The 16,637-nt window shown below is 42.2% G+C and overlaps 2 protein-coding genes across 3 annotated transcripts; one reads left to right on the top strand and one right to left on the bottom strand.

The window, feature by feature from the left end:
* Positions 1-49: 49 nt before the first annotated feature.
* On the top strand, positions 50-734 carry RB195_009050 (uncharacterized protein; the record flags this gene model as incomplete). The annotated part of the gene is made up of 2 exons (XM_013449341.2): positions 50-197; positions 301-734. The coding sequence occupies 2 exons, from the start codon at positions 50-52 to the stop codon at positions 732-734; spliced, it is 582 nt and encodes a 193-aa protein (XP_013304795.2).
* Positions 735-5,347: 4,613 nt separating this feature from the next.
* Positions 5,348-14,709, bottom strand: RB195_009049 (uncharacterized protein; the record flags this gene model as incomplete). Of its 2 annotated transcripts, XM_064195866.1 has the most annotated exons (18): positions 5,348-5,449; positions 5,533-5,688; positions 5,753-5,818; positions 6,163-6,251; positions 6,374-6,502; positions 6,628-6,703; positions 6,800-6,925; positions 7,029-7,103; positions 7,198-7,332; positions 7,618-7,717; positions 8,070-8,174; positions 8,233-8,348; positions 9,490-9,547; positions 9,604-9,742; positions 10,462-10,655; positions 11,761-11,943; positions 14,228-14,382; positions 14,668-14,709. In XM_064195866.1, 18 exons carry the CDS (start codon positions 14,707-14,709, stop codon positions 5,348-5,350), a joined length of 2,046 nt encoding a protein of 681 aa, XP_064047010.1. The 2 variants fall into 2 exon arrangements, with proteins under 2 accessions (XP_064047010.1, XP_064047011.1); XM_064195865.1 differs by lacking the exons at positions 14,228-14,382; positions 14,668-14,709 and having other exon boundaries at positions 11,761-11,942.
* Between the last annotated feature and the right edge of the window lie 1,928 nt (positions 14,710-16,637).

Genomic DNA, 16,637 nt, shown 5'->3' with positions numbered 1-16,637 from the left:
TGGATTGGAAGTCTTCCACGTTACAGAAGACGTACTTCGAGAAGCGCTGATGAGTTTAGCAGCCATTTTGGCACATGCTACTCGATTAATACGCACTCTGGAAGCGTTCCAGTTGATGCACGTGCTCTACCATCAGCACCGTTATACTACACTGCTGGACGAAGACTATCAATGTTTGCTTGTCCCACCTCAAACAGGTAACCTACCCAGAAACGTATACGCAATCACTGCGTTGGTGGCAATCCAATTACGAAAAGGCCCTGCGCACAACTGTGACTTAGGAATACCTGCAAGTTGTAGAAGGACCGCTTCTTCCGGAGGTTGTTAGGGAATATAGTAGATCAGCAACAAGTTCTGCTTCACTACCACCACCTGTGAGATCTGAATCGGTAGCGAAACCACCCGTAGTAGTCACTGTCGCCTCGCAGATTCTAACGCCAACTGAACCCAATGTGACTCAAGGTGTGACGAAGAAGCCCGCAGCCGCGAAAGAACAACCTAAGGTGGGTAAGAATGCAGCATTATGGATGCCCACAGAAGACGTGTCACCGCGTAGGTTAACAGCCGCTTCATCTGTAGATCCCTCTTTGGGTAAGGAAAATACCTCCGAATCCTCTGGGGACAGTAATGCAACCGTAGCGCCTACCGCCTCGAAAGCGCTTAATGTAGTGACTAAATTCGCGAAAACCTCGGATCCTACGTTAGCAGACTTTCGCCGTTCTATTTCTTCTTAAAAGCCTCATCAAGACATCAGAGTAGCAACGGAAGCAGGTAAGAAAGAACGGCAGTCAAATTCACAATCGGATAAGTCCATGGAGCTCTCGGTAGAATTAGCTTTACCTAAACAAAGTTCGTCCATACCTAGTTCCCTACGCACAAAACCTAAGTCCCTATCAACATCCTCGCTGCGGGGGGAGGCTGGACTACCGTCAAATCGTTCGCATTTCGGCGAAGGCACTAGCCAGGCTGAACCGCAGTTAAGAGCGAGGGAATCTCTGGACCGTGCTAAGATACGTTTTCGACATCCGCCCTCAGTTAGATCATGTAGTGTGCACTCCGAACGCCAAAGCCCATCGAGAACCATGACACAGACACCTTGTGCATTTTGCCTCGGTAATACGCATTGGAGTGCGGAATGCCCAAATTATAGGATTCTGTAGGAGCGAGTGTATATGACAGAAGATTATCGCAGTTGTTCTAATTGCCTTCGCAATCACTTCGGTGATTGCATTCGTGTCGACAATTGCGCTTACTGCCGTATGCCTGGCCATCATCCGGCTTTCTGTGTTAATAATCCGCATGTCGAGTCGGATGTATGCCCGCAAGGAAGTTCTACCAAGAAATCGCCAGACGGACTTACCAATGGCCACCGCCAGGTCGGATTTGCAGAAGACCGCAGGATTACCCGCGACGTCGAAGTTTCAGCCAACCTTCTCGTTCACCATCATCATCCCCTCCGAGGGGAGGGTATCGCTACTAAATCGAAGGTTGAATGAGACTTAGACGTAGAATAATACCTGATTTAGATAAATACCCGACTCAGACGAGCACCCGATTTAGACGTTTAGCAAGATCGACGAGCAGTACGATCAGGATTCGCATTGATTGATTGTCGAAAGCGTCACCTCAGTAACTTTGTTCTGATTGTGACGATTGTAACGCAATACTTCGCTTATCTTTGTATTGTAGCTCTGGAGATCGAAAGATTGGCGTGAGTATGGTAGTACAGCAGTTAGCTGCCTGAACGAGTTATATGAGGGAATGGAATCCCCATGTGTATGTGCAGGATGATTTGTTCATCCCTGCTGGAGATGAGGCCAAGTCCTCTCGCCTTTCTTGCGCTATGTACATATTGTATATAGTTAGTTACTCCTTTAATATGTATTTAACCACTTGGTAACCTTTGAAGTTTTGCATGTTCTTTTTGCACATTATTCACTTATTGTATTTACTTTATTACGCACATATTTAACCTTTGTATTTAACCTTCAGCTTTATTGCCATTATTATGTTTATACTTTGTCCACTTATTTACTTGGTAGTGGTGATAGTGTTTAATTGATAGTTGTACCGCCTGTTGTGGGAAAGCATATGGAACATTATATACGTAGGCTAAAAAGATCCATGTCCTAGCTCCTCAATGCTACGCCGTTACCAACGGTGTTGCCCATGCCGTTCTTTGTGCTCGTGGGGAGTGTCGCGACTCGCATTGCTCCTCACGATCAAAGCCTGGCCGAGAGCATTGCTAACCGCGCTCGGTAGCCAAAGGCACGCGCTTTTGCTAGCGAGCTGGCGCATTGGCTGCTGCCTCCCGCGGAGCTCCGCCTACTCGAGCCCAGGCTATATAAAGGAGCCGCTTTGCCAGTCACCTGTCTGTTTCTTTTCGTTTCTTTTGAAATTGATTTCGTAACGCAGTAGGCTTGCTACTCGCGGTATCGCTCCTTTGTATTCGCCTCGCGTTTGTGTAGTGGTGCTTTGTTGTGTATCATGTTGGAAGAATAGTGTGCACGTGCACAGAACGCGCTGGGAAAAGTGGTGTAACATCTGGGGAAGTTAAAGGTGGATCACGGCAAAGTAGGGAGAGCCATGCCGTTGCCAAATGCCTTGGTGGCACGCGGCAGCGCTAGTGGCATGGTCCACATGGTCATTCTCTCCAACTAAGTAGAGTCCATATGAATTCCCATCTCCTCACAGGATAACGTAGTATGTCATAATAGAGAACCTAATAAACATGCAATGTAGCGGTACTGGAGCAGGAGATGACTTACGAAACACAGGCGGCCCGAGGTCAGGGTCAGGATACCGCTGGGTAGCGTAAGCGGAAAGGAGGAGCTGGTTCACTGACCACCAGAGAGAGCCCCTCTAATCGAGACCGAACCCCGACCAGCAACATGGTGCATCGTGCCCTTGTGTGGGGGCATGTTCCTGTTGTGCTCCATAACTTTTTCGCGCTCTGAGTGCAGGTATAGTACTGGGGCAGTGGAAGTTCCCGCCACAAATCAAACATCAAATAATCGCACCAAATACAGTAGAAAAACAGTTCGCTTTGGGTGCGTCAGAGTGAACCTCCATCAACTACATTTTACCAGGCATATGACATGTGAGAGTATGGGCTCTGGCAATGTGCTGGACGACAGCACCTTTTTGCAATATTTGGAAAATTTGCGTAGTATAATTGTCAGATAATATAATTCGTATGTGTCCAGACGGCATACTCCAATGGCTGATTGCTTTTAGTGAAAGCAGAATCACAATGAGTAGGTAACAATCAGACTTGTATACGCGGCCCCAGGCTAGGAACTAATTCCTGTTGCACTGCTACATTTCATTTGCAAACTATTTATTCTCCCACATTTAGTTTTCAATCACTGTAGATTTCTTTTCTGTGGAGATTTCACGGAATTGCGATCAAAGAATGACTGAAAATCCAGAAGTACGAACATGCCTTTTCGGGACGGAAGGCGACTGCCAGGGAAGGCAACAACATGTAAATGGGGTGAATTAATCGAATGCAGCAACTCCCCTTGGAGCTCACCGCAGACAATGTCATGAAAATGTTCCTTCCTGCATAGCTGCCACGATCCTACAGTACGAGCCCGAAATTATAGCTCGCAGAATTTTAGAATCGTTTTGATAAATGCAAAAGGTCCAAAAATGAATGGAAAGGAAGAGTGCTTAGCCGTGACCAACGAGCTGGCTCTGGATCAAGACCTTTGCGGGTTTTGATCTACCGGGTCATATACAGGTCACATCCTAATTAGTATTAGCAGAGCGATTGCACCACGCGGATATCCGCTACCATCGCGGCAACGCGGCTACTGAGATAGGGCCAACGATTTGAACTCTTTTGATTTTGTTTCCGGGTGTGATATCTTAGGGGATGATGACTTGTTCTGGATGACGCATTTGAGAGGATATATTGCAAATGCTCTTACTTTCCAGGCTCTGACGCTTAAATGCTTTGCTGCTTAAATTGCTTGCTGCTTAAATTTGACTATCGACTGAAAATCGGTTTTGAGATTATCCTCATCAAAGAATTGGTGTTCTTCCAGATCATGAGCCAAGTGGTAGTCGGGCATGGCAATGGCCGGACTGTACGGTGGATGGGAAAGCATGGCCCAAACGAGACTGCGCAGATTAAAAACATCACCCCACGAATGTGGGGTGATACGAGTTTCAGGTGGGTTATGCCTATACGGGGTCGTAGATTGTGGGGAAGAGGGTGATTCCGTCCGTTTCTCCCTGTATCGTTGGAAAGGGACCGCCTGCGATTCGTCGAAAACCCATTAGGACGAATCGCAGGCGGGGTGCGGCACAAGGGTAGCGCAGTGCAATTAGGCATAACCCACCTGAAACCCGTATCACCCCAGATTCGTGGGGTGATGCCCTTAATGTGAGTAAACTTCGCCACATGTGGGCGCCGTGGACTCTGGTCGAGGCGCATGGACTTTCTGCACGAAATATAGGAGGAGCACTAACAAAAGTTACCATTAATGGCCATTCACCTCAAGAAAAGTCCCAACCACCATCTAAAATCAGAGTTTCGCCCCTTGCTTTCGCAATTCAAGAAACTTTCACTCAAACTTTTGAAAGGTGTGAATAAAAGTGAGTGTAAGCTATAGCTTTTAGGGCACAAACAACTGAACATTTTTCATACTTTCCTCCGTATAAGTAGAGAGTAAGGTAAGTAAGAGGTAAGTGGTCCTTATTTAACAAAGTTTTGCATTCCTAGTTTAGTTTTGGGTTCGATACGCACCCAAAAAGATGAAGTAAGGAAAAGAGGGCTCATGACAACCGGATCGCGTCATACTTACATCTTGTTGAACATGGCCTTCGAAAATTTCATGATGCATAAGAATCACTGGCGTAGGATCTCGACAACAACAGGGGTGTGAGTAGCCAATCGCAAAATAATCAAGAAATCACCAACTCGCAAAATGCTATTATGAAAGGAAAAGTGAGTGCTGTTGTGCTGATAAATCATAAAGGTAACAAAAACCAAATTGAATAGAAGGCTTTTATTACGACAACCATATGACAGTTATACACGTAAAATATTGAGAAGTCGCATAACAACGAATGAAATGAAAGAAAAAATACAACACTCCGGCACTTGAAAATTGCGAAAAATTCAGTTCCACCTTAGCAAGAATTGAATATTGCCACCGCGCACAATCACAACACTGGCTGTCAACATAAAAAATACAGGAAGCACTTTACGTGACCTGCGGAAACAACAGATGTTCACTAGAAAAACAGTAACATGAGGTGGAAATGGAACGTGCCAAGTTACGAACATCCTACGAACAAAAAGCAGGTCAGAAAAGACTATAATGTTCAAGCGGCTCTATAGTTCTTCCTTCTTCTGGAATGATTTCACCGCGTTGCTTTCCATGAATTTCGTCAAGTGGTCCAAGTCTCGATTTCCTTCGTACTTAATCGGAGTTGACTGAAACAGATGATTTCAGAACAACAAGACAACCTGAACGCTGTGATAGCGGAAAAATTACTTCACTGAAAGGAAAATCTCACTTTCTTTCCGCTAGGTGCAAAGTAAATGGTAGGGAATCCTCCAACTGAATATGCAGAAGGAGCATCATTAGCGGTAGCGTCCATTTTAGCTATAATCAGATTTGGTTGCGTTTTCTTCAGATTTGCTGCAAGCTCTTTGTACTTTGGCTCAAAAGCCTGAAAATAGAGTAGACGATGAAATTCGATGAACAAGGCGGTGTCTAGTTCTTCAACCAGTTACCTTGCAATGACCACACCATGGAGCATAGAATTCAATAAGCACATCCTTGCTTTCATCGTTAACAATCTGAAGAACATTGTATGAATGTTCACAGAATATTGCACTACGAACCAGAAGCGAGAAATAAAATCGAATCTAAGTTTGATAGAGTCGAAAGATTCTCTTCGTTCACATTATAAATTATACGAATAGGAACGCTCTTTGAACGAAACAAAACACATCCAAGGCTTCTCCATCTAAAAAGTAGAAAAAAATGGAGTATGAATTTGAAGAAAAAAAACACCAGAGATTTCGGAAAATGATTATAACGTCAAACACAGCTTCTAGTAGTTCACTATCAGAAGGAAACTTTTACGTATTAAAAACTTCCTGTTGACACTCAGTAAATAATAACTACTCTGAATACACACCTTATCAAAGTTTGATCCAACCAGCGTCCGTACAGGACCCTTATCATCACGAGGTGGGGGAGCAGATTTGACGAAAGCTTTAGCCTTGCCTAAAGATATTCGTTCAGTTAGCAATGATGACAACTTGTTTGTGGTAAAAACCCATAATCTTACATTACTGAGGAGATTTAAAGATTGAAAATTTTCAAAAAAAAGAAATATCCTTGCTTACCACCACTGATTTTCTTCATAAAACCTTCCAAATTTTCTTCAAGCTCATCATCAAATTCGTTGGGATCCATCGGATACTTTTTGCCATCATATCCAAACACAATAACGTTGTGTTCTAGTCCGGAATCCGCTTAAATTGCACAATTTATATAGAGTACTTTCGTTTCGGCAACGGTTCATACTTATCCTCATGAGGTCGAATGCAATACGCATCATATTCCAGCCTTTTAATAAAAAAAAAGAACGATGTAACACCTAAACCGACGCTTTCGAGTTCCTCAGCGAATTCCTCCTCGTCAGACACCGCGAAGATGTACTTATCTTTTTGATACTAAAAAAAGAACTAGGAAAAAGTCAACAAGGAGTACTGACAATGAACATAGAAGGCTAGAGAATAAGAGGCCCGCGTGATAAAAAAAAAACCAACCTTTTGTGCGATATTAAGGACTTTCTGACGCCAGTATTCGCTACCCTCTCGGTACTGCAGCGAAAAATCTGCATTGTAATAGACGACAACAAGTGGGAGTTTAGAGTATCGGGTAGCGACATTGCTCTAGAAGAAAGTCTAACATTGTTAGAGAAGGGTGAAAACAATTCGTAAATCAGTTTTAGTTTATCAATAGCTAGCGCTTCTGCAATTACATACAGAAACTGACTCTAGTTCGCTTGCCGACAAGAGGAGCAGAATGATCGCGAAAGAACGACAACAGCTCTTCGGGAGTAGCGCCTGCCTGTAAAGTCGAAGAATGTTCTGGTTAATGAATGCCAATGAGTACAAATTAACTACGAAAGTTCCCCTATTACTTGTAAACGGATTTGAGTTACCTTGTTGAATGTCCTGCTCTTAGGCTCGAATTTGCTTTGGAAAAGAGAAGGATAAAAGATGATGATGTCATTCGGTTTTGCATCGTACTTTTTGAAAGCTTTCGGATCCGATACATAGCCCATGGATTTGAACTCCTGAATAAAGAGATTCTGCATCGTCCTAATGGGTCAAGTCGGAAATTTATGAAGTGTGAAGCATGTGCAAAACTGATGTTGCTGTAGCGTGAATGCATAAATAAACGCTGCAATCGCCCTTTCTATCAACCGCTATCAAGGTTTTTAGCTTTCACATTACGGCTTTTTCATATCTCTGTACTAATCCCGACGAAATCTCTAGGCTCCGGCAATAATCATTGTAACCGACATCAACATACAAATATACACTTTCGCTAGTTTGTTTTCGTTTTGTTTATACGATACCTCGCGAAGCATTTCCGCAGCATCAGAGAAGGCCTCAAAAGCGGAAGAAGATTCTGTAGCAAAGAACCCAATAATCGTCACATCATCCTTCACCATGAACCTGCAGAACAACTCAATAACAAGAACTCAAAGGGAAATGAATGAGGAATATAGCATGGCAGGGTCAAAGCGAAATGAAGCACGGTTCACCTGCGTTGCTGCGCTCGAAGGGACGTGGTGGAGGTAGCGGTTGGAGTAGAGGTGGGCCATCGTGGGCTGCAGCGATGAGGGTTGTTAACAAGAGTCCCTCTTGATCCTAACTTCCACGCTCCACCGCAACGCTTCGAACGCAGCCGCTTACGCAACTGAGTCGTGGTTCATGTCGTTTTGATCCGACTATATGTACAGACGCACAGTCTGACTTGAAGAGAGTGCAACTTTGGTGATCCAAAAGGTAAAAAAAAAAAACTCACCTTTCCACCTCAAAGACTCCGTCTAGTTTTTTCGCCGCTGGCAATGCTTGTTCAGTCATATATTTGACAATTCCATAAGCTTCGCGTGGACCTTTATATTCGAATCTGAATTCTTGGATCTCAGTGCTGAAAGTACATCAAAACAATAGAGAACACGACTAGCCTCCTTCCGTTCCGCATGACCTTAAGTGTTGGAAAGCCAGAAACGCCATATTTCTCGGCAAGAGTTTTCTCTACAGTGGCGTCCACTTTTGCGAGTTTGATATGGCTACCCTGAGCCTAAATATGAAGGACTCAAAATAAACAATACTCCTATAAACACTGGGCCGAAAGTCACGGAAACACTTCAATGCTTGTTAACTATCTTTTAACATCATACAAGAATAGCGCCTGCTTTCTGCTTTGTTCAAACCCTACGCGCTGTTTTTTCGCGATAATCCATGCTGTTCAAATCCAAATGCTAATATTTCGGTATGAGTATTCTTCTTAAACTGTTGAAATTGTTTCAGGCATGTTAAGATGAGTTTCCTTCTTAGCTTCTTGAGTTCCTTCTCAGCACAATCCCACAAAACAGGTTCAGTAAGTATGGAATACGAGGAAAACAAATGATCCTCATGTTGTGTTGTTGTTGTCATGTTGCGAGTCCGATAAATTATTCTTTGTCCAAAAATTTGATTTAGACGTTGGACTCTTGATGTGTGGCTCTGTCCTGTTATATCCACATGTCAGATTGATCAATAAATTAATTAAATCGAGCAATATATCTCAAAACAAGAAGCAGACAAAGAAAGCTCTTAACTTCGAACTCTCGCAGAATCTCTTAAGCCATAATGCTGATGTGATCACTGAGATAAAATTATTTATTGTTGTTTTTGGTACTAAATTTTCACCTTCGTCTTGCACCTTTTCATGGTTAATCTTCAAGATTCTCATTGGAACTGTGAAAAATACTGCTGCTTCTTCGTTGCTTTTTGTCGCGTGGCGTAAAGAAAAAGAGACAGAAAAAGACCCATGGTTACAATCGGGCAGAATTTGGAACCTTCAAGAAGGGAAATTTTGATTTCTTATCAGACCTGGTGTAAAATCAGATGACAGTCAGGTCAAAACGACCTGAAACGTGGTATGATGATGGATTTGAAGTGGTGCGATCGAGACCCTCAACAATCTCTTGCTGCAATCATACCGTTGGAATGGGTACGGAAAGACGTTTACTCATCTCTACAATCTGACTGCAGCAAGAGAAAATCCCTGCTCAGTCGCAACCGCTTGGTCTATTGCGCCACTTCAAGCCGATTACGCAAGTGCACTAGGCTTCAGATCGTTTTGATCCGAATATAACATAGAGGCATTGCACGTGATAAAATCAACACAAAATGATTAATTCCATAATTTGAGGAGCTGATGAATAAGAACAACCTACTTTTAGCATCTTGGCAGCTTTCTCGTATTCCGGAGCCAACTTTTTGCAGTGGCCGCACCTAAAGAGTTTCTCTAGAAGAAATACTAATATGGAGAAATCTAAATCTCTTCGTACCATGGAGCATAAAATTCGACGAGAGTAAGAACACTGTTGCCAACAAAATCATCAAAGTTCTCCGAAGTCAGTGTCACTACCTCCTCCGGGGGTGGCTTGTAGTTTGGATCAGTACGTTCGTTGATCCATGCGATGATCTCTAAACAACCACAAAATTCCTCAAGTGCGACACTGAGAAGACACAATTCTGGGGTTTAATTCTTCAAAGTAAGCGAGTGCAATACAGCAAATCCTTAATAGATAAAAAGACTTTCCAACTACCCTCTCAAATTATTAGACTTCGAGGAACGACATTACTGGCTTAATTTTCTCTTGCAATTTGGAATTTCTAATAATTCATATCTAACTTTTCTATTATTGAGACTGGTTATGGTTTACGGACTTAAAAAACACTCAGTTATTCATACGATATGAAGAAGTGAATATTGATAAAAAAGGTTGAGAGTACCTTGCGCCATTATTTGGGATTTATCTTGTTCATATCCCACCTCAAAACAACCTCAACATCGGTTGTTGGAAATTTCGCTTAATTCTGAACATCTATTTCAATAAGAGACTCTGAGAACAAGGTTTTCTTTTCGGCTGGCAAGACCTTTACTGTCTGATTAGAGCCAGTGAGATGGAATCCTCGAGCGCACCGCCAACGCAACTCCAGCGGGCTTCAAGCTCTTTCTTTCATTCTATTCGTTTTGTAACGTAAGATACTTTTTTGAAATACAACTGCTGATTCCTTCACTACTTTGGAAGAAAAGCTGAACAAACGGGACACAAGAGACTTGTGACTTTGTATAGGACTTACTTCACTTACGATCTGTATCCGATGCTTAAGAAAAAAAAGAATAAAAATCTCTCAGCTACCTTCTTCTTGCCTTCCACCTTCGTAATCAATTGGTCCCTCGCCATCTTTCCAGAACTTCAATGTTGGATATCCTTGAATTTCGAAACGCTTAGCCAATTCGGTTTCCACTGTGGCGTCAATTTTTGCCAACGGGATGGACACTTTTCCCGCTACTTTCTCATATACTGGAGTCAGCTTCTTGCAGTGACCACACCTGGAATAAGTTCGACTGTGTCGTACGTATCATGCAAACATAACAAGATCTACGGTTAGCTCCATTGTTACGATTGCTTTGTACTGTAGCAAACTGGTGTGAGCTATAAACTAATGTTTCATAAACCCTTCTAATATTTCTAAATCCTAGATTTGAAGAATAAGAGTTTTATGCCGACAAGTACCAAGGGAACGCCGCTTTAAGAAAAAAAAAATAAAGAAGAACTACAGAACGGCAGAAAAGGTAAAAAAAAAGCAAGGAGAGGATGATGAGAAGATGGATTTGTGAGATATATTCCGTCGTTTTTCCGCTGTGTCATAAAATAGGGTTGTTTTGCAGTCTGAAGTCGTGAAGTTCTGTAGATAAATAAACTAGTAAATCATGTACCGTTTAGACACTTGGCGTTCAACCACCTCAGCCCAACCTATATTGCCTAATTGAAGACTTCTGTCTAATTCTAATGTCTATGTCTAGTCTAATGGTGAATTAAGTGGTTTCCTATCGAATTTCCGTCTTATGTATTGATCCCTTCAACCGTGAACGAGCAGGAACAGGCAGGTTGAGAATGAGGATAAGCTATAGACAAAAGGATCAAAAATGACTTCAGCAAACAGGAAAAAATACAGAAGCAAACTAAAACCGCAGCAAAACTGTAGCAGAAGGATCAGAGTTCACTAGAAGATGCTGGTGACACTTTCCCTGCGCACAATTACGAATTTCTTCAAGCAAAATCTGCTGAAGCACTTTATCACATAATGAAATCTCTACTTAGGAGAGTTAAATTGAGCAGGTTAACTTTTAATTGTACCGGATCAGTTGCACAGTGCGTCGGTTAACTCTTAATTATTTTCAAGCATTTTTGTCAGCTATTAAGCTAAAAAAAACTAAGGATGTAAAGTGAAGGTCTCAAAAGGCAAAAGACTAAAGTATAATCAAAGATCGCTTAAAATAGTTTCTGATAACAGCTCTGAGAACACTTCTATACCATTCCAACTTTCTGTGCTAGCCGGAAAGCTGATCGTGTGGAACATAGTGCTCACTAAACACCGTTGCAATGACACAAAAAATTAAGCCTTTAAAAAATGTCGATATTTAAAAAACCCACCATGGGGCATAGAATTTCGCAAGAAATGTGGGATTTTCACCGACAAAATCGTCAAAATCTTTGTCGTGTAAGATATAAACACCCTCTTCCATCTCAAACTGAGGTGTAGCATCGTTGTCATCCGACTTCTCCTCAGCACATACACTACTGAGGACCAACACAGCAAAGGCTACCAACCACATCCTAAAACCACACAAACAATAATTACAAAAGAAGTTGATCATTGCATGAACAGAGATATTTTAAAGAAAACGCTTAAGCAAGACTACAAACGAGGCTTAATAGAAATTCCGCAAAGATCTTCTCAAAAAGAATACGAGTTTCATATTCTAAGAGGGACAGAAGTAGCCCCAAAGTGTGAAAAGAAACAGATGTGAGCGGAAGAGAAAGCAATTGGAGAAGGTAATATCAATAACAACAATAGTAGTACCCCTAGACTGTTATTGTAAATCCGCGGAAAGCCCCGAAGTTCAATACGGATATTTCCTGCAGAAGCGGTGCAAATAAGAACTTCCGAAGAAGGCGCAAATGTAGAAATGTCAACCAGTGAGCAACTAATTTTTTTATTTTTTACTTTCCCAATGACAATATGTGAAGTGGAACTTCCCTAGTTCAATAGAGATAGCGAGATCCAAGCACCAGGAACAATGTAGTTTGTTATCTCCGTCTTTTCCAAAAAGGTATAACGTAGCTTTCATTGATTTGCTTAAGCTGTGCCAAGGATTGGTATTGATCTCTAACAACAGCTAACGTTTCAGTAAAACCGCCTTCACCATAGCCAGGAAAGGGCAAAGACATAGGTGCTGCTGATGCTTTGCTTTAATGCTTTAAATTTAATAATTAACTAATAATTTTGATCTCTGGTTTCATTTTAAATTGTAGTCATAATTTTGTTGCTCTATAAGCAGCTTTATTTAGATCTGTACGTTTTTCACTTTATAATGCTTAGAACCGCTATGGTTCATGGTAACTTTATTGGTCCTTGGTGAGGTCAAAGTGGGCAGAACAGGACGGTTTCTATACTCGGGTCAAAACGTCAAAAAGTTCAATGCAGTTGCGTGAGCGGCTGCGCCCCATGCGGCGGAACGAGTGAAGATCCTAGCATTGCTTGCATCTTTCTTCGCTGCATCTCGCGATGATACCACCTCGATTCCAACCGCTTTCTCCAGCGCGTGGCATGGAGCGCTGCTGCTTATGCGGTTGCATCGAGCTTCACCTCGTTTTGACGCAGCTAAAGGATAGATAGGACAAAATATGTGAGTGCAAGTGGCAAAACACTCAAACAATAAATTCTGTTGCACTGAAGTGCCGTTCAATGATGAATGGTTAAGGAGAAAGTAGCTCTACATTGAAATTGAATGTTTGGGATTTATTGTGTATTCGCACAATCAGGCAAATATATGGCGCAGCTATTACTATTAAAACCTGTTAATGCTTCATTGAAAGCGTTTGAGTTGAATATTTATAACAAACTGACAGAATTTCAGACATTTTTCAACCAATAATCCTTGCAGCGGACATGATTTCTCTTAAAATTAACTTTAGTTCTTAGCAGCATCTCAACTTCTGCTAGTTAATACGATACATTTATTGATATGATAACATTTGTTTTCAAAATACATGTACGGCAAGGTTTCCTTTCGTACGTGGGTGATCCGGGTTTGTTTGCCTTACCCGTAGCGGTGGCAAACTAGGACGCTATATGCACAAACAACTCTCTTCTTCTGTATACCTCATAACCACCCGAGTATCGTCAAATGAATCGCTAGTAATATAAAACAATAATATTTCTCAAAGAGCTTTCATTACGGAAAGATCATGTGATCAGTCTAAAACGGAAAACGGTAGGTGAAGAACTTCTTCTTTAAATTTCAACAGTTTTCACGTGTTGATAAACATTCTAACGTGAAATGTGACCAAACGGGCAGTTCTTTCTACTACACAGAATAGTTTCATTCCTTTTCCTTCGAAATTTAGTCGCTTTTGTACTTGTTACGCCAAACTAACGCAAGAAATCGAGTAAAGGAAAAAATCACTCTGATAAAAAGAGAGCAAGCAGTGCAAGATCGGTCAGTAACCTTGAACTGAAACGAAAACAGCGCGAACAACACCTTTCTGTGTATAAAATGTAGTTAGGGGCCACTCAGGCGCTTTCATTTCTGGAAGTGAATAACTAAATCAATCGGTGTCCTAAGACCTAAGCATAATCTTAGAGGATCAATTATGAAATGTAAGCTAAAGTTAGTAGGAGGAAGAAGTAAGATAGAGCGTTCAGAAATAAATGTGCTGAGTGATCCTCCCAACTACATTTTCCCCATAGAATGAAGTGAATTTATTAGATCAATGTCTCGCTTGAAAAAACAACTATACAACTATCATACTATGCAGGAGTTTGGAAGTATCAAAACGAATATGGCTCATCATACTCAGTTTTTTGAAAGGAAAATACGCGAAAAATGTGACCTACGATGCACTTATGAACTTGAAATGCTGCAGTCCACAGAGACCGTGTTCAGGCGAACAGCTTCCGAATCCTGCCGTATTGAAATGAACGAATTTTTTCGCTCGCCAGCGAATACAGATAATGATGACGTGGCTTAGCGTGATGTACCACGTCACGTTCTTTTGTGTAAACAGGAAAATTTCCGTGGTTTTCTTGGTTTTATCGAATAGGTGAAATCTACGGATGCTTTATCCATACTTCAAACTACCGATGGATCAACATTAAAAATTGCTCAAATAAACTCAACTTAGTTTTGTCAAGTCGAAGGAGAAATAAAAGATGTACTGAATACGCGTGGTGCAACGCTAACAAATGCAACGACAAAAAAAAAATGCGATTTACATAATGGGAAGAACGGTTAGGTGGGAACAAGGTCCCCACTTAGAATCTAACCTCCGCCTCACCGCTTCGAGCGCAATCGCTTCCGTAACTGTACCGAGCTTCATCTGTGATGTTTTGAACCGACTATATTTTTAGTTGGATAACGTATGAAAAAAATAGGACGCTTTACTACAGGACTCGAAATCAGTGGTAAAGTTAATATCAGCCTCAAAATGACGAACAATACCGTCTTCAAAACAAAGAAAAACATTTTGAAGTCCATACACATCAAAGCTGGATCGAATTGCGAGAATGAATCACAATTTTCAAATTCAATGTGTCAGAGTTCGAGAATGCACACGAAAGACAATTAAACAAGTAACAGCTCAATCAAGCTATCTGTAACCTCCAAAATACTTCTTCACTATATTCATTCGCTCTATTCTATAACACAGACAACTTCTGTATTATGCAATTCGCCACTAAGCAGATTCCATGGCATTATTAAAGGCAGCGTATCAAGATTGACGTATTGTGGGAAACTCATGGACAACGCTGCGTTCGGGGAGTAGATTACGAACATGAACGAGGTCCCACTCAATTTTCTCGAAAGATCCTGAAAAACGCCGAGGTGAACGACGTTTCATCGCACGATTGAAGGCACCACAACACGAATCTGGGGTGGTGCGGGTTTCAGGTGGAGTATTCATATACGGGGTCGTAGATTATGGGGAGGAGAGTGATTTCGTCCGTTTCTTTCTGATGGCCGTAAAAAAGGCGGTCGGGAAGATGCGGATTCAAGCGTTCCGGGGCGCTATTTTCCACAAGTTCGATAGGAGCGCGCCAGCCTTATGCACGCGCCGCATTCTCCGGGCCTTTTTTTATTATGCAATTAGGAAGAAATGGACGGAATCACTCTTCTCCCTATAATCTATGACCCCGTATAGGCATAACCCACCTGCATCCCCCACCACCCCAGGCTCGTGGGGTGATGCTTTTAACTTAGGACTTGTCACCGTTGTGGATACACCGCGTCCATGAGCGAGTGGACAAGCATCAACGAGGTCTCGTCCACTTTTTTAGGACGATTAGGAGAGATTGAGCAGAGCCACGCTCATTTTCATAATCTACATCCCGAACTCTACGTCCTCCATCTGGTTCCCGCTGTATGTCAATTTCGTAATTCGCTGTACGCAGAGGAAATGTATTTTCTTCATCTTTAGGAAAAACTTAGTGTCCTGTAGTTCTTGATCGCACGGCAATGTCAAAACTTCGCAAATATGCAAAAAGAAAAATCCGGCGACGTCCGATAGAATATTTATTGTCGGCAATATGAGCGTATACATCTTCGAGCATCTGGTTTACTATGGGAAACACAAGAAATGTTCGCCTATTGTACCTACATATACAAGGAGAAAATTGAGGTTATAGTCCGAACGTTGGAAACGTATGGTAGGGTCGAAAAGACATGAAGCACGGTGCAGTTGCATAAACGGCTGCACTCAAAGCAGTGCGGTAGAGCAGAGCGATTAGGATTGAGTGGAGACCCATGCTAGCACCTTTTATCGTTTCATTTCGCTGGTCTTACCTCGATTCCATCCACTATCTCCTATACTACTATACCGCTTCGCGTGGAGTGCATCTGTTTACGTGAGTACAGCGTGGTTTACATAGTTTTGACCCGCTTATATAGGCGATGCGTAATGCATAATGCATATAGTCGGGTCAAAACCACATGAAGCAGGGTACGTTTGCGTACGCGCTCGAAACGGCGCGATGAAGGCAGCAGTTGGAACCGGGTTGGGACAGTCGCAAACTACAGCGATGGGTCGTGCCAGCAAGAGTCCCAGTACTCTCCTAACCGTTACGCTCCACCGCACCGCCTCGGAAGGAGCCGCGTACGTAATTGGGACGTGCTTCGGGTCGTTTTGACCATACTATACTGCATAAAATTTTGGAGAAATTTACAGAAATGCGGTTAATATATGAATTGGGCAGGTTGCATATAGTGCATTTGTAGTAGAGAAAGCGGCAATTTTTGCGATCTTTGGGA

Source organism: Necator americanus, chromosome III (assembly GCF_031761385.1).
Source record: "Necator americanus strain Aroian chromosome III, whole genome shotgun sequence".
Lineage (NCBI taxonomy): Eukaryota > Metazoa > Nematoda > Chromadorea > Rhabditida > Ancylostomatidae > Necator > Necator americanus.
This window is presented reverse-complemented; position numbering and strand designations above follow the sequence as displayed.